The sequence below is a fragment of the Drosophila yakuba genome, chromosome 2R (assembly GCF_016746365.2).
Source record: "Drosophila yakuba strain Tai18E2 chromosome 2R, Prin_Dyak_Tai18E2_2.1, whole genome shotgun sequence".
Lineage (NCBI taxonomy): Eukaryota > Metazoa > Arthropoda > Insecta > Diptera > Drosophilidae > Drosophila > Drosophila yakuba.
In genome coordinates this window covers 17196220-17214418 of record NC_052528.2, presented here as the reverse complement: position 1 = coordinate 17214418, position 18199 = coordinate 17196220, and the positions used below count along the sequence as shown (strand labels likewise).

The following is an 18199-nucleotide window of genomic DNA, read 5'->3' as shown; positions in this document are numbered from 1 at the left end:
GTGCACTTTGCAACTGTAAAGCAGCACTCTTTTGGGAAATTTCGCTTAGTTAAATTTAGAAAGTTAGTTTATTACTGTTTCTCTCTGGATTTTTTCCTTCTGGCTGTTTAGTTTGCCGACGAGTTGTAATTACGTGGCTCCGAAATGGCTGGCCCACAAAGGTAACCCAGTTAATTAAAACGAAAGCTTCGGGCCAGAGCATATTGTGGCTCCCTAACTGCCGCACATATCCTGGCAGTATCCTCCCTAAGGGCAGGCTTTGGAGACTCTTATGGGGCATCAGTGTAAGCCAGGCCATCATCGCAAAGGCTAGCATAATCCCGCTTAATATCGTCATTATCCTGGCAGTTAATTAAGCAACGGTCCATCGGAGATGTTCTGCATTTATGAGCTGCCAAACGAGCTGTCCATCAGCTGGGCTCACGCTGCGTATACGCAATTTACATATAGAATTGAACCACGGATGTTAGTCCCCGTCCGCCTCTGTGGTTCGCCACTTGCTTTACATTTTTAAGGAGTTCCCGATTCAAATAAGGACACAATTCGCATAAATAATCCATGCATAATTCAGTTCTTGGGCTGAAACGCAAAAAAAAAGAAAAAAAACAAATAACTAAACTGCCGGTTGTGGTGGTGACCAAGAAAATATTGTATGCATGGTAAAAAGAAATTCCATGAATAATTCAGAGTCGCAAACAAATTGAGGAAAATCATTTATCCCAGAGCAATGCAGCGTCGGAAAATGCAAAAAGTTGAAGAATTTCCCATCGAAACTCGAGTAACTCGAGGCAGATGTTTGATTTGTTTTGTTTGGCTTTCTGACAGCCCAGAATGTGCTAATTATGAATATCGGATCCATCTGGCACGGATGAAAGACTCTCGTTTGTCTGGCGCGAAATATATTTATATATATGTATATATATAAAATACATATATAACTATAAGATGCCCATAAAGCTATTCATTCATTTTTATCTGGACGCCCACCTGGGTGCCCAAAAGTAACGCCCTGGCAAACGATATGCGATTAAACCAGTAGGCCTGTGATAAGTCTAGTTTCGGTTCGTTGCGTGCTGAGTAAACATGATAATCAGAACCACAACAAAGCCGCACAGTGGGGTACAGTGTTGCAAAGCTAACGGCGACGGCAAGCGGCAAAGTTGCAAACAGCGGGACACCCAGACAGCTACATGTCTCCCAGTTTCGCATGTGTGGCATGGCAGTGACGTCATTTCTAACTAAACAGGGCCAATAAGCCAAAGGGCAGAAAAAGACTTGAGAACAACAATGCAGAAAGGAACTGTGAAAAAACTTTGCCTACACACGCAAAAAATTCTTATAATTGGTGAAATTAAATTGGGTCTAAGTGTAAAAAACTTTAATAAAGAGAAAAGTGTAAGGAAAAATTGGTAACAATTGATGGCATTTAAAATGCTATCTTAAGTTATAAATATTATATAAATATAGCACGTAAATTTACTTTTAACAGTGCAGTCGAACGGAAATAGAATCGCTAAAATGTCAGCAAAAGTCAACAGGTGAGCAAGTCGAAAGAATGGCACAGTGAAAGCGCCAAGGGGGCCAGTGCTATTAGTGCCATATGACACTTGCTGACCCATGTCTAAATAATTGATGACCGACCTTGAACGAGCTCGATTTATTGACTAAAGTTGTGATAGAAAAAGTCCGTGCACGATGTCGAAATCCATAATTGATGTCTGATGTTTCCTTTATACTGCGCGATTACGCTGGCAAATTTCCGATACGCTAACCTGCATGATATGGCCGAAAAAAACAAACAAAAACATTAATGACGCTGCGTTTACGAACCTGCTGCGATGAAAAGGATATACCTATATATATATGAACGCACAATTTCATTATTTTGGGGCCGTAAAAAGGGCGGTAAAACATTCGGTTTTTATGCTTATCGAAAGCACGTGCTTTCAAGCTAACGAAACGGCACTCAGCATTGTTAATGGTATTAAATGAGGCCCGGCCACATGGCGTATGTGCGATAATTTGAATGAAGTTTCGCTTTGGCTCAAGGTTTATGGCCACAAAAGTTTGGCTGACTTGCGACCAAAAAGTTAGCTAATTGCAGAACGCAGTCAAGATTCAAATGAATTTATTTTTTTTTTGGTAGCAAGCGACGAGAATATTTCAGAGCCCAAAAGTGTGCAACACTTTTGGGGGCCAAACACTGCTGTCCAAACTAAAGGGCCCACCACTCGTAAACCTTATATTTATGTGCCAAGCAGTACCAAAGCAAAAAAAGTATGTTGAACGTATGTGTTGTGTGAGGAAAACTAATGACAGGCACATAAGCCGGAAAGTGCTCCTCCGGGAAAAGTTGCCCACAAATATTTGGAATTAAAGGGCCGAGCAGGAAACCACACCTGTATGTGGGCGTTGGGAAATCTGCCTTGCACTTGCATTAAATTAATTGAAAGTACATGGGAACATTCCAATTTCGGTTGCACAAGACTTAGACAAATTGCTACTGCAGCCAGCAGCAATGTCCTTGCCACGGTTTTGGCCCCCAAAGAATTGTTGCCCTCTCACTCGCACTTGGCTTCCATTTCATTCATTAAAATAAAATAAGCAGTGTAAAATGTCCGAGAAAATACCGAAAATTTAAAGCTTTTCTTTACACGGGGTGCGTAAAGCTTTGTCGTTTATCCCACACCAATGGGCTTACACACACATTTGCATTCGGTGACGCCATCGTTGGATGCTTTTCCAATTTTCGCGGCACCGAAGAGAAAAAGAGAAAAATATAGCCAGCTGCAGCATCGCAAGGCATTAATAATGCAAAAGGGAAAGCCGGGCGGCCACCCGCAAAATCGCCCAAGAGCACCCACAACCACCAAGCCAGCAAACCACCCACTACTCAACCACCCTCTAACCACCCACTCAACCACCCACCCATCCACTCACTTACATTCAACCCAATGCCACACACCCACACACACACATAAGCTGGCATAAACTGTAACTGTATGTGCGCCTTCGTTAACAATAACAAATGCCAAAGGAGAGCAAAAGTTACTGTTGGGGATGGAGAATGGGGTGGTGGGTGAATGGGTGATGGAACCATAGCGCCAGACAGCGAATCCGAATCCGAAGCAGTCTTCTAGGGGCACTGCCAGCGTGCAGTTCGCCCAGCTGCGCGTTGGAAAATCGCGAGAAAATCATACAGTCGCCACACAGTTCTGCAAAATCTGATACAATCACTAAGCGTTTGTGTCGTGCTGATATATCTGACACTGATAAATAAATGAAATAACACGTAGCTTGAAAGTGCAGCTAAAAGCAACCAAAAAGTGCCGTAATCAATTATTAATTTCAATTTAGCTCGTGCTCGCGAGTATTGGTCATGTCATGCAACCGCTGCATCTCGGCAACTCCTTCAAGTCCTCGAAGAACGCGGCGAGGCCACAAGCCTCTGTGTTGTGCCACAGAATTAATAAAATATTCCCAGTCCCAGGTAGATTGTGGGACACTGGGTAGTGTATACTCGTATAGCATATGTAGCAAGATGAACATATAACGAGCTTCGTACATAATGCATATAGCTTGATTGAATCCAGCTGTCACTTTTCTGCGGCGAACCACTGATAAATGCGTGTGGAAACTGCGAAACGGCAGCAAAATATGCAATGATTTATCATGAAGTCAAGCGACTTGGCACTTTGGACTAAAGTCTCCTTTTTTAAATGCAGTGTTCATTATTTTCCATGTTCATTTGTCGTCCTAGTTGACAGTCACGTAAATCAATGTGTCAGCAGTTAACACTCGGTAAATTAAGTTTTTATTTTAGTAGGTTCTTAATTAAATAATATTCAAAATATACTCAAATTGCATTTTTCTAGAGACCCATCAAAGTGTTTACGGTGCGGTGCAGTTTATGGGAAAAGTATTCATAGTATAAAAGTTTAAATTCCAAATGACTGCAATTTATGTAAACACAAATGTCATACTTTTCGTGCTGTAAAACTGTTATAGTACGTATATGAAATTTAAGTTCTTTAAGTGGTGCCTTATTTTAAACTTTATGATGACCACATCAACGAATGGAAAGAATCATTCCATTTTCCTATTGCTCTGTGTAATTTTTATAATTAAGACAATCGCAAAAGAGCAGTGATGTCAGAGCCAATTGAATCGCCTGAAAACACTCAATTTTCCGCGAATAATATGTATGAGAGGGTATATACGTATGAGTGTTGATTTTAGTAGTAAATACATGATTTATCAATCGGTCGCTGGAATTTTGTTAAATCGATTGTGGGAGTTGCGTGCCAGGTGAAATAACACTTACCCGTTCTGCCTTCTCCCGCTCGCTTTCAGCACGCATCCACTACGTTGACCAGGTGGAGCAGGAGGAGTTGGATCACCAGCAGCACCAGCAGCTCCAGCAGCAGCCTGGGAGCAGCTCCACCATCAGCGGATCCACACCGCCGCTCCGGCTTTCGCCACATGGTTCGCCCAAGTTGCAGCAATCGCAGCGCCTGGGCAAGCATCTCAGCAAATCCGCCTCGGAGTTGAATGGTCACGATTGCCATCTCAGTGAATCACCGCACATATCACCGAAGAGGGCCAAGAGCGCTGTGGCCCAGCAGTTGGCCGGTGTTGGTTCAGGGGGCGTGGCCAGCGGCGTGGGCGTGCTGCAGAAGACGCACGGATTCTTCAACAATCTTCGCCATCGCTGGAGTCGCGCAAAGAGCAAAGATCGTCTGGGTCGCAAGTCACCCAGTGATTTTCTCGAAGAAAGCACCGACTATGCGGCGGATTATAGTTCCGAGAGTAGCTCCGTGACGCAGAGTCCTCGGCATCGCAGCACCACCATTGGTGGCTCGCCATTGGCCCGGGAATTCCGTGCCACGGCCAAGATGGCGCAGGTTATCCAGCGTTTTGGGGGCTCCATGGAGGGCAGGATCGATGAGCATCCGGAGAACGGTTCGGCCGGCTGCAGTCCACCGGAATTGACCACCCAACAGCAACTGGAGGCCCTGCAGGTTGGTGGTATCATCCGGCATCTCTTTCTTTGCTTCACTCCTTTTAACAATTGGTTTTCACTTTACTTTATCGCCTTTTTGTTTAAGCAATGGCACTAACTGAAATTTCCTTGAATTTGTTTAAAATTTTCAATTTTCGATTATCGCTTTTGCCAACAACGACTTGCTGTGCTGCACAACTCTAACTAACTGATTAATGCAAAATGAAAAACCGCCACTGAAAACGCAATCGATCAGGCCAACGAACTGCGTCGCAAGCGCGAAGCCCAATTACGTCAATTCGTCTTCTTTCAGCTGCGCGTGCATCTTAAATCCGGCAGCGACCTGGTGGCCATGGACAAGAATGGTGAGCACATCCCAGCACCCAAATCCTTGCCCCCGTCCCCCGTCCACATCCGATTAGTATTATCCTGGCCTGCCCACTCCTTTGTGCTTAATTAAGCGCTGGTCACAAAGCACTGGCACTGCAGCGAGAAATTTTCTTTTGTCTTTCGTCCCTGCCGCAGGACTGAGTGATCCTTATGTCAAGTTCAAGGTCGGCGGCCGCCTCCTCCACAAGTCGCGCACCATTCACCGGGACCTAAATCCCGTGTGGGACGAGGTCTTCATCGTGCCCATCGAGGACCCCTTCCAGCCGATTATCGTCAAGGTGAGTCGGGTCCCTGGGAAAGTTCGGGGTGACCTGTCAGGCACTTCAGCAAAGTTGTGCATTGTTGTGCTACACAAAGAGAAATTCTGGCACAGAAGTGTAAGCAGTTGTTGTGGATAAACAACTGTACAAGAAAGTAGAGTAACTAGTAATGATTTAAAAATATACTGTTCATACTTCTAGCCATAGTTTCATTATATCGGTAGAAAATTAAAGTTAAGAAACAAAATGGTTTAAGTTGAATGACTCATTTCCTTGTAGAATTCATTCTTCAAATGTATAATGCTTAGTTGAACTTTGGCCTCTACTAACAGTGTTCAAAACATAATTAAAAGTCACTGTCTAACTTTTGAGAAGATATGAAATGAAATGGTTGTTCTCATAGTTCTTGGTGCACTGGCACAAATAGTTTGGCCCAGATAAGAATAGCAAAATGAGATAAGAATTCGGTCGCGGGCCGCCAGAACGGTAGCGTGGCCGAGCGGTCTAAGGCGCTGGTTTAAGGCACCAGTCTCCTCGGAGGCGTGGGTTCGAATCCCACCGCTGCCAGTTGGAAACTTTTTTTATTACACAAATCCATTTTTGTAGTTTTTAAAGTGTCTGAACCACAATCTGCTATCGAATTCCCAACAGCACACATCATCTCATCTAATCAAAATGAATTTCCGTTTTGTCCCAATCGATACGCTTGCCAATCAGGTTTTCGACTACGATTGGGGACTGCAGGACGACTTTATGGGCTCGGCCAAGCTGGACTTAACCCAATTGGAATTGGGCAAGGCCGAGGACATCCACCTGCAGCTGTGCGATTCCAGCGGAAATGGCGGAAGTGGCCTGGGCGAGATACTCATCAATTTGACGCTCTGGCCGCGCAGTCAGGAGGACAAGGAAATGGTGAGTGGCAACTCATAAATCCAACTACAACATATTGTTCGGCAGCGCTAATGGTTGGGGTTCTCTGGGAAAGACGGAAGCAGCTCGTCTGGGGCCATCAATCAGCCCTTCACCCGGCGCTTTTCCACAGTGAGCTAAGCGATTGTCTCGCTACCTTTTGTCTGGCACCCTTAATTGCCTCTCAACTATGTAGTCTCGACCCACAACCCACATTTTATTTATAAGCGGCAGCTTACCTAGTAACTTTATTTATGGCTCAGCGGAATCCGTTTGACATGGCTTCTGGTTTTATTTTCGGATAGACACACACGAAGCTTTAACTTTGATCCAGTGGCCGCAACTAAACCGAACTAAAGCCGCGCAATTGAGCGGTTTTCCCACTATGGCAACTCATCATGACTAGCTTTCATGAGGCGAGAGCCACGATCGCAGTGGCTCAACAAATAAAAGCTTGAGCTGCCATTGGTATTGCATGTTATCTTTCAACGAGGGCGCTCCAAAACAAATAAATGACAAAGGGGGCTCTGTATGTTGCCGTTTTAAAAAGAGGAAATATGAGAAAGTCGATGTTTGAATACCCTATGGTCAAGAAATTGAAAAATCTACATGAAATATGGATCCAAAAAAAGATAATGCTTACTGCAGCGATAAGTTAGAAGCAGTTCATTGCATTAAATGTTATAACTATAAGTACTCGTAGATATAATATGATATAAGAGAAGCTAACACGAAGAATAAGTATGTTTCCAATAGCCTAGATCAACCTAACTAAGTAATTGATTTAATCATATATAATATTTAAACTTATATTTTCGCTACTCTAATTACTCCAAAAATCATCCAAATGAGTAATGCTGATTCGTATCATTCATTAAATGCTATTTGTGATGTGATACCTATTATCTATTAAACATGTGTAAAGCTGACTCATAAACCTGCATATCTAAGAGCACTCTGTCTAGTCCGGCATACCTCATTAAATTGCACTTAGTGTATGTACGAGAGGTAGCCGAGTCTTATTTTCCGGATGTCTTGCAGCACTTTCAGCGCAACTCGAAACTGGCCGAGTCATCGAAGCGATTGAAGTCACAGATCTGGAGCTCAGTGGTCACCATACTGCTGGTTAAGGCCAAGGATTTGCCCTTAGCTGAAGATGGCAGCAAGCTGAATGATACTCACTTCAAATTCAGGTACTACTCACTTCAATACCAGTTAAATCAAAAGATAATCTTTTACTTTTGAATTCAGATTGGGCAATGAGAAGTACAAGAGCAAGTCTTCCTGGACGGAGCGCTGGCTGGAGCAGTTCGATCTGCACCTGTTCGATGAAGATCAAAACCTGGAGATCGCACTTTGGAACCGGAATACCCTCTATGGCAAGGCCATTATTGACCTCAGCGTTTTTCAACGCGAAAACACGCATGGCATTTGGAAACCGCTTGAAGATTGCCCCGGTGAAGTCCACCTCATGCTCACCATTAGTGGAACCACTGCCTTGGAGACGATCAGCGATCTGAAGGCCTTCAAGGAGGATCCTCGGGAGGCGCAATTGCTAAGGGATAGATACAAGTTTCTCAGATGCCTACAAAATCTCCGCGATGTGGGTCACCTGACTGTAAAGGTGTTTGGAGCCACTGGATTGGCTGCGGCGGATATTGGTGGAAAATCCGATCCCTTTTGTGTACTGGAACTGGGCAACGCTCGACTGCAGACACAAACTGAGTACAAAACACTCACTCCTAATTGGAATAAGATATTTACTTTGTAAGTAATGCTAAGCTTCTGTCAATCTTATATCTTGCTAACCAAATGATTAAATCCGCATTGCAGCAACGTGAAAGACATCACACAGGTCTTGGAGATCACCGTCTTCGATGAGGATCGCGACCATCGCGTAGAGTTCCTGGGCAAACTAGTCATTCCCCTCCTCCGAATCAAGAGTGGCGTCAAGCGATGGTATACGCTGAAGGACAAGAACCTCTGTGTGCGGGCCAAAGGAAACTCACCGCAAATCCAGCTGGAACTGACTGTAGTCTGGAGCGAGATCCGCGCTGTTTGTCGAGCTCTGCAGCCCAAGGAGGAAAAACTCATCCAGCAGGAAGCCAAGTTCAAGAGACAGCTCTTCCTGCGCAACGTCAACAGACTCAAGGAGATAATCATGGATATCCTAGATGCAGCGCGCTATGTGCAGTGAGTATAGTGCTCAAATCACAATTTCTTTTAAATTCAAAGTCTGTTTCCTAAAGGAGCTGCTTCGAGTGGGAATCGCCAGTGCGATCCAGCATAGCTTTTGTCTTATGGATAGTAGCCTGTGTATACGGCGATCTGGATACAGTACCCCTCGTCCTACTGCTCATCATACTAAAGTACGTAGTTAAGTTAGAGATTATCCTAATACTAATCAATTTCCGTTTAGAAACTGGCTGTTTCGCCTCATAACGGGCACCACAGATGCAGCTGCTCACTACGACTATGAGTACGATGAAGATGATGATGACGACAAGGAGAAGGAGGAAAAGAAGTCCATCAAGGAGCGATTGCAGGCCATTCAAGAAGTCTCCCAAACCGTGCAAAATACCATCGGCTACTTGGCTTCTTTAGGCGAGAGCACCATTAAGTGAGATTGATTATTTCTGAGATGTCTTACAGTCTCTATATGTATACTCTATATGAATTCCTAGTACATTCAACTTTTCCGTCCCCGAACTGACTTGGCTGGCTGTGGTTTTACTATGGGGCGCCATTCTGGTCCTGCATTTTGTGCCACTCCGCTGGCTGCTGCTCTTCTGGGGACTGATGAAGTTCTCCAGACGTCTGCTAAGACCCAACACCATTCCCAACAACGAGCTATTGGACTTCCTTTCACGAGTGCCAGATAACGAGGAGATTGTAAGTGGTCATTGCGATAAACTAGCTACTAGTACTATAAATAATATTGTTTATTACAGAACCAATATCGCGAGCTGCCACCATCGGCACCCACCGATCAGACGCGCAACAATCCAAAGAAGAAGCTGAAAGGTTCATAGTCCATAACCAGCGCTGATGCGGCAATGGCGTCCGTTTCGCCGCTGCAGTCCAGCGCACTGGGAGGAGCAGCAGGAGGAAGCGGAAGCGGATATGGATCCGTATCCGGCGGAAGGCAGCAGCAGCTGATGCAGCGCTTCCGGGCCAACACCAGCCAGTTGAAGCACAAGTTTGGCCAGGCCAAGAGCCTCAGTCTGAGCCATAGCGAATTCAATTAGACACCAAAGTTAGTTAGCTAGTTAAGAATCGAAGTCAACCTGTTCCACCCATAGATGGCAACAACACGCAATTCACCTAAAACTCAATTATGCAGCACCAAAATGCTTTACTTATTTTAATATAATTATATACATATACACATACACAAAAAAAGAATATTAATGTAAATGTGCGCAAAACTCAAACTATTTACAAAGCGATTATGTACATACACAAGGATAGCGAATCTATTACTAGGAATCTATTGAAACATTGCATGTACCTAAGGTAACCTCTCTCAAAGATCTATTCGAATATTTACCAAAACTCAAATTGCTAACTACCAGATTCCTTTCGCGCGGATCCAAATGCGATTAATTATTTATTGTGTATTTCAATTTGTGATATTTTCAAAGAATTTTGCAACTAGGCTTACTACTTAATGTGACTTAACCCACGGAAGCTCAGTACCGCACCGAAGTTTCCCCCCAAAACTCCATTTACAATTTCGATTGCACTCGACTCGTTTAAGGACGCTTTTTCATTATATACCATTTACTGTATATGTATACCTAATCCTAAGCCTTATCCTTACCAAATTTATTGTAATTATTTCACTCGGAAAGATTGTTCAAAACATTTTCTAAAACTTATATTTATTAACTTTGTCTAGGATAATCAGCTCTTAAAAGGCCCCGGCCCAGCCATACAAAAAAAATATATATAAATTAATTGCTATGTAACCCACTCCGATTGATCGATTTGATACATTTTAGATAGTTGAACTATTTTATACCCCACAAAAAAGAGCAGCAACAAAGTTTTTATATACATACATACCAACTCAATTAATTAATTAGCACCTAAGTTAAGTTTGTTATTTTTAAATACATCTATATATATGATTGTAAAAATAATAAAACAAAAAGTATTTTTCGGATTTCGCTCAAATTATGTTGCTTTGCAAAATCTGCATTGACCACTGTTCGGAGTGATACTAAAACTGTAACTGTCCGGATCAGTTTGTACGGGTTTTCCGGGTTGTCCGTTTGGTCCCCGATTATAAAGCTAAAAGGTTGGAATTAAGCATGCAGATTCTAGAGAAGTATAAGAAGCACAAGCGTATTTCAAAACGTTGCCACGCCCACTCATAACGCCCAAAAACCGCCCAGATACTGCCACTAAATCGCTTTCGTATCTGTTTGTTTTGCTCGGTTATCTGTTTACTTGACACTTGGGCTTTGCTGTGCTGAAAATTAGTTATGTGCAGATAAAAGCTGGCATGTGTGTGTCGAACTAGCCACTTAAATGAACACTTCTCTACGATATGGCTTATCAGCAGTTCCGCTACTTATCTCTATGAATTATACAAAAAATCCGCATTTTTTTGGTAAACAATTATTCATATAAACACATATAAAAAACTGTGAATATTTAAAATTAGCCCAAAATTGGCTCTAATGCAATAATTTAATTTCTCTGTTCTCATTAGAGAAATTACGCTGTTCATGCCCTGAGAAATGAAGAAAGTTAAGATCTTGTGGGCCAACAAACCTATAGTAAATAATTTACACCTACTAAAGTCACAAATATAAGCAAAAAAAAAAGTAATTAGCAAAACCTAATTAATATTTTATTTTCAACGAAAGAGTTGGTATATGTACATAGATCGATGTCTACCGAAAAAGTGGTTTCAAGAAAATCTGTGAGTGAGTGAGCTGTTTATGGCAACGGAGAGCTTCTCAAACTGTAAGCTTTAATGCTAGGCACGTAAAATTACTTGCGAAATATTCCGCCAGTGCTTCTCAATCGGTGAGCTTTTGATAACCACGCCATAATTTCCATTCGTTTACTTCAATGTTGTTTGTTTTGCTCGGCTCGATTCTCTGTTTACCTGGCAAGCTTTATGAATTAAAAACGATCTCCATGTGGAATCTAATGCCACGAGTGCTGGGTTGCTGGAGATAAGCCCTAATCGGGAATTGGATTTGCAGGGGACTCAAAAGTGGCCATAAAACAAAGCAGCCCAGATGAATTTTGTAGGTGCTTATCAGCACTCGGAGTTCCATTCGTCAGACGATTCCCAGACCGAATCAGACCAGCCCACGATTACGCAACAGCATGGAACTTTTTCACTCAATACGATACGTCTTTAATTTACGTATAATTTGCATAGAACAGACATAGTCAACAGGCACAATAGAAATGGAAAATTAGGATACTTAGTGCTATATTTTTAAATGCAGGACTGGTTTGGATGTGGAGGTGACGTGGTTCTTGGCCACCACTCACTACCTGTAGTCTGTGTGGTTAACCTAAAGGCCGAACTTCTCCTTCTTCATCAGGTCGTACACCACGGAGAAGTCCTTGTTGCCCAGTCCCTTCTCGCACAGCGACTGGTAGACCTTGTGGGCCAGCGAACCCAGCGGGATGGGTGAGTTAGAGGTGTTGGCCACACCGGAGGCCAGACCCAAATCCTTGGTGATCAGGGCCGTGGAAAAGCCGCCGGCGTACTCTCGGTTGGCTGGGGCAGTGGGGCAGACGCCGGGCACCGGGTTGTAGATCTCCGAGGCCCAGCAGCGACCGGTGGAGGAGTTGATGATCTCGGCAAAGACATTGGCATCGAGACCCTGACGCACCGCCAGATTCATGGCCTCCGAAACGCCGATCATCGAGATGGCCAGCATCATGTTGTTGCACAGCTTGGCGGCCTGGCCCATGCCATAGACGCCGCAGTGGGTGATCTTCTTGCCCATGCACTCCAGCACGGCCTTGACGGCATTGTACTCCGCCTCGGTGCCGCCCACCATGAAGGTGAGGGTGGCCTGCTCGGCGCCGGGCACACCGCCGGAAACGGGGGCATCAATGAAACGGGCACCCTTGGCGCTGATCTTCTTCTGCAGGGACTTGACCAAATCCGGCGAGATCGTGGACGAGTCAATGAAGATGGTGTCCTTGTTGACGCCATCGGCCGTCATCTCATCGTAGGAGGCATCCACAATGGCGTTGTTCGGCAGCATGGTGATCACAAAGTCGGAGTTCTTGGCCAGCTCCGATGTCTTGGCGTAGACGGTGGCTCCCTTGGCGGCCAGACCCTCGCAGGCGGGCTTGGAGATATCGAACACATGCAGCTTGTGGCCGGCCTTGATCAGGTTGCTGGCCATGTTGGCGCCCATGTTGCCCAGACCCACGAAGCCGATGTTCTTGGCTCCGCCCTGGGTGGACATGGCCCTCACGAGGGTCTGACTCCAGGCATTCAGCATAGCGGGGGACATCACACGGAGCGACATGGCTGCAAAAAGTTCCATGGTGTCACAGTGTTATGTAATCAAGCCACTAGATCTCACCCACCTGTTGTTGGTCTAAGAAATCTAAGGGGGAACAAGTTCTACGTGATCGGACCGCTGCCAGAAGCACACTGCTCCCCGCCGTTGGATGGCCGCCTATTTTCAGCTCATTCCAGCGATTTCTCGAGGGTTGTCGGCTACACTAAATAAGCTAATTGTTTGCTTAAATATAGTAAAACAAACTTTAAGCAAATTTTTGTATTTATTTATTAATATTTATTTAGAAAAGTTACATTTTTAAACAATTAGTAGCTGTAACAGAGTAAAACTACAATTGATCTTAAATAAAAATTCTTAAAAATCAGTTAAATTTTTCATATAACTTAAAAGTATTTTTAAATATAAATTTATATCATATAGTTCAAATATATTTCATTAAAAAATTAGCAGTTTTATGTCTTCTTTTAGAGTAGCGACAACTCTGCTGGATCAAAACAAGTTCTATATAAGTACATATGTAGCTTCTAGCTCTCTACCATATGGTTAGCACATTATATATTGTATTGTATATAGAGTTCCAGTGACGCCGGCCAAAGCTTTTAGCTCTGCTCTTTCCAATGCTTTTATTTGATTTATTTTTTAAGTGAGCGACACGTGCCGCTGTTTTGCTTATCAGTGTGAGCAAAACTTTCGATTTTATTTACTTTCATTGACCTTCGGCGCTTCTGGGGGCTTGTGTGCATGATGGATGATGGAGGGGGGTATAGAAATTTTTGTGGGTGTGTCGGCTCGACGTTGAGTGCCCAGACCAGTGGCTTCAAAACTGTAAGCTTTTACGCAGTTGTCGCAGTGTCAATTAAATGGATTCAAAATACTTCTATAACCACTGATCTTCATTTAACTTTAATAAGTAAATAATATTTGTTCCCTTCGCAGCTTGAACTCTGTTCATTCAACGCCTCTTTCTTCAATTGAATGAATGAATGAATGGCAACTTGCGAGTCGCTTCAATTGCGTGAAATATCGTGCATAACTAAATTCACACGAGCAATTTCCAAACTGATGTTTTAGTTTACACTCACTTCAAGGTACTGTGGTACCTTGATCCACCATCACTTTATAGCCTAATAACTGAAAAGACCTTAGACCTTGAAAGGCCTAACTACATGGTTAGGGCCCTTAAACTGCATTGTTACATTTATGGCCGTTGTAAAATTAGTTAAAACATATTAAATTTATTAGTGTTTGTTCATAAATTTGCTTGTCCACATTGTTAGGGTATCTGAGCATCGTTATAGTACTGCCAACTTTTTATTTAGTTTTTCTTTTTGCACCTTTCTTGCGCTAGAGCTTTGCCAATACTCGTACTTGATCCCACAATAAACAATTTGATGTTTCGCGATTTTGTTTTCCTGTGCTATTTATATCACTGCTTTTCGAATCTCAATTGGCGCAGATACTTTTTTTTTCGCCCAAATTGTACAATGGTCATAAGGTTTCGATGCTGTTGCTAAAGTTGTTCTTTTTTTTTTTTTTTTGTTAATGTTGCTGCTCGCATAAAAATCGGCATGCATGAAATTGCAACTGCTCGAGCTGCGTTTCGCAAAATCTCGTCCAATTTACGGCCCGCCTGTCGTGGCTTCGATCTTACGCAATCCCACGGACCTCGATGTCGGCGAATGAGTTATGCTTATCAAAAGAAAACAGCTGAAGTACACAAGAAAAACTAAAATATATTGGGTTTGTTTCTGACATATCCATTTCAAAATTAAAGGGATATTTAAAATATAAACTGATGTACTCATAAACATTGCATTGAATAGATCCCTTAAGTCCAAACTTAATACCTAAATGCATTCATATGTACTACTTTTTATATTTTTATATTTCCCCATTCTACATGTACATCTACAATGTACATCCAACATTAAATATTTGACAAATTTACAACAATTGAAGCATTATTTCTTATAAATTTCAATCTTGTAAAGAAAAAACTTTATTTGAATAAGAGAGCTAATAAATAGCCATATCGCCATATATTATATGTATGTATAAGTGTATATTTGATACAATCGATCTCTATGCGCACCGCTGCTGATGATTTGTTGGTGATTTATCTGTGTCAGCGGGTCTGCAGCATCCGCCAACGTGCGACGATCGCCTAAGTGCATTTCAATTTGGGGAGTGGAGCGGATCGAGTTCGAGATCGCGACAATGGCGCAAAAATCACATCGAATGGGGGACATCGGTTGCCCAGCAGCGCTCGCTTACATAATCGCTTGTCAATTGTCAAAATACCGGGCAAGACCCTTATCTAACGCCATAAAGTGCAATTCAGCGAATGATTAACACAACAACAGGCGAGAGCGCGTCTCTTTGAAACAATTTACAATTTACAACCCAAAAGTAAAGTGTAAAAAAAATGTTAAATTAAAAAGCCAAAGGCGCCAAAGAAGCCACACAAGCGAAGTGAAGCATTAAAGCGCAAAACTACGAGTTTTCAAGTGGACCATTTGGGGCTTGGCTTTGGAAAATGTACATGTTCATGGCATTTGTACACACTCTTATGCGTACATCGTACATCAAGTATACGCAGCGGTGTGCCGAGCTCATTAGGCAGACATTATAACATTTCTCCGCTGCGGTCGCACTTACTGTTTGCCGCTACTAATTTCCATGTCAAACACAGACAGCGAAATTTCACTCATCGTCAACCGCGCACCCACAAATCACTAATCACTGAAACTCAAAACACAGAAAACATAAAACAGCGTGCACTTGAAGGCGGCTGAAATAATTCACATTGCGATTGAATTTTGTGCGCTTGCAAACAATGCATTATAAGCAATCAGTACAGTGCGTTTCAAGAGCTTAGGATTATTATTATAGGAAATAATAGATTTAACTATCCAATATGAATGATTTCTAGGGGTATTAATATCCCATGAACTTCAGTTTTTTTAGTTATTTATTTCAGTAGTATGTTTTCTTACTTACGCATTTCCTTTATATTTGCGAATTGGACTGAATCTGGTTTCTTGACCCGCCCTGAACTCGCTGCACGCAATTTGATGAATGCGACAGGTCGCCACAATCTGCATGCCACCGCGTAGATCCGTGACTCACAGAGGAGCACATTACCATGTAATTTGCCAGCCAGCGGTTGTGACATCGTGAGCGACTACTGACATTTTATTTTCAGGCGGTTTCGGGGCAGCCTGTCTTCGATTTCATTTCCGGCCAGCAGCACGTAATTGAAATTACATTAAGCCAGAAATTTTTGGCAGTGAAATTGCGTTCGATAATCACTTTCATGGGATTTAATTGTTTCCCTGTGCTAGACTCTGCTTTGCTGCCTGCTGGACTTTCGCTCTGCTCTCGAATCGAATGTATGTACGTTCGGACCTACATTAACATGCCAACTGAAGAGACCACTCCAAAACGATATGAAAATGAAAAACTAACTCACACACACACGCCCAATGCGGAAAATTGAAATGCAGTTGGAGTCACTGCAGCGAGTTTGGGAAAAGGAAAGTGAAATTATCATCCCCCCGCCACAGCCACAGTCACCATCCAAATCAACTCAACTCAATTCGATTCAATTCATTTTCGATTTCATTCGGACTGAGTTTTGAATCGTTTCTAAGGTTCGCGCTTTTTAATACGCCGCATGCATAATTATTATGTGTTCGCATACGTATGTATGTATCTGCTCACTTAGTCCCCAAATTGCCGACACCCTGGCCCACCAGCCTATAGTTTAGTGAAATTGAAAATCATTTTTGAAAGTGGTCAAATTATTCGCTGCCCGACAAAACAACACAAAACAACACACATTCCATGCGACCGTTTAGAGCGAATGTCTTTTTCTGTCTGTCGTAATTTTTCATCGCGATGCTGTTTGTGCTTGGGTTATATTTTCCATCTTTTTCTGTTTTCAGTGCTGTTTTTTTTCTGTTTTTGGTCACCGTATTACAAAATTTTAATTGCAGCTGGCAGAGTGAACCAAAAAAAAAAAAACTCAGTTGATGAAAGTGAAATGCGGAGAATGAATGCTCTTCGAATTGCCTGGCAGTTTATGAACGCTGCAATGTATAAAATAAATTTATTATACTCAATAAAAAAAGGTAATTAATTTTTCATAGACAAGTGCAATACTTGTAAATGTACATTACCAATTAAAAGAGGTTTTGAATAGACACTCTAAAAACTAGGAAATCTAATTTACAACTCGTACATAATTAGCTGATTAAAACCCCATTGTTTGGAGCAATCGCCCGCTGTTTTCACCCACTGATACACTTCCCCCACCTGATTTTTATCCCCGAATCTCGACCAGCGGCGACATCAACATAAAAACCAACATCAACCAACAGCTCGAGCGGCAGATAAATGTTTGGCTAACCCAAATCCACACACAAGGAAGGAAACTAGCGAAGCCTCTCGCCACGAGAGGCTCTCCGCTGGCAATCCAGTTTACCAGATTTCGACCACATTTTGACCAGCGCTTTGCAGCGGGAGCAGGAAGCGTTTTATGGCCAAAAGCACCAAATAGCCAGCATTTTGGGCATCACCCGAGGGGCAGAGCAGCGGCAAAAAGTTGTCTCACTTTCGTGAGCCTAAATGCATTCGGCACTCGATGCGTCGACGCATCGACAACGCAGCTCTCTCCTTTCGATTGCATAACTGATATTTATGTCTTCTTGTCAGCGTTGCATCAGCAACAGCATCAGCATCAGTTGCGAATCACAATCTGCTGGTTATCTGCACCTGCAGCTGGCCCAAAAGATTCTACGGCTAATTGGGCTGAATTATGCCAGCAAAAACTTGGCCAATTAAGCTGATCTATTTTATGTCGGACTGTGGGAACTATTCGTGTCGAATTTTATGCAAATCTCGTTACTCTTTTCCGCATACGTCGCGGAAAATGCGCAAAGAGCTTGGGAAAAGCCATTCATAAGCAGGGCCCTGAAGGTCGCGATCTGTTACCTTTGCCATTTGGCAGCGCCTCACCTTGGGCGTGTGAGCCATTTCAATGAGACACCTGTGAAAAGGTCAACGCTAATTGCACCCCCTACCCCACCAATGGTAACCAATTGAATGCGATTGAATTTGAT

General features: G+C 43.0%; 2 protein-coding genes and 1 non-coding gene across 4 annotated transcripts; 2 read left to right on the top strand and 1 right to left on the bottom strand.

Moving 5' to 3' along the window:
* Positions 1-3138: 3138 nt before the first annotated feature.
* Positions 3139-11409, top strand: LOC6531028 (multiple C2 and transmembrane domain-containing protein). 2 transcript variants are annotated; one of them, XM_039373040.2, is made up of 12 exons: positions 3139-3490; positions 4354-5021; positions 5316-5367; positions 5528-5670; positions 6370-6564; positions 7603-7754; positions 7813-8328; positions 8395-8754; positions 8811-8930; positions 8981-9181; positions 9246-9453; positions 9513-11409. In XM_039373040.2, exons 1-12 carry the CDS (start codon positions 3385-3387, stop codon positions 9591-9593), a joined length of 2802 nt encoding a protein of 933 aa, XP_039228974.1. In that variant the 5' UTR covers positions 3139-3384; the 3' UTR covers positions 9594-11409. The 2 variants fall into 2 exon arrangements, with proteins under 2 accessions (XP_039228974.1, XP_039228973.1); XM_039373039.2 differs by having other exon boundaries at positions 3140-3490; positions 5259-5367.
* Trnal-aag lies at positions 6138-6219 on the top strand. Its single transcript has one exon. It is a non-coding gene; the product is annotated as a tRNA-Leu (tRNA).
* A 508-nt stretch (positions 11410-11917) lies between the features above and the next one.
* On the bottom strand, positions 11918-13240 carry LOC6531026 (probable 3-hydroxyisobutyrate dehydrogenase, mitochondrial). The gene is made up of 2 exons (XM_002091827.3): positions 13141-13240; positions 11918-13081 (listed from the first exon to the last, which is right to left on the bottom strand). The coding sequence occupies exon 2, from the start codon at positions 13077-13079 to the stop codon at positions 12105-12107; it is 975 nt and encodes a 324-aa protein (XP_002091863.1). The 5' UTR covers positions 13080-13081; positions 13141-13240; the 3' UTR covers positions 11918-12104.
* Between the last annotated feature and the right edge of the window lie 4959 nt (positions 13241-18199).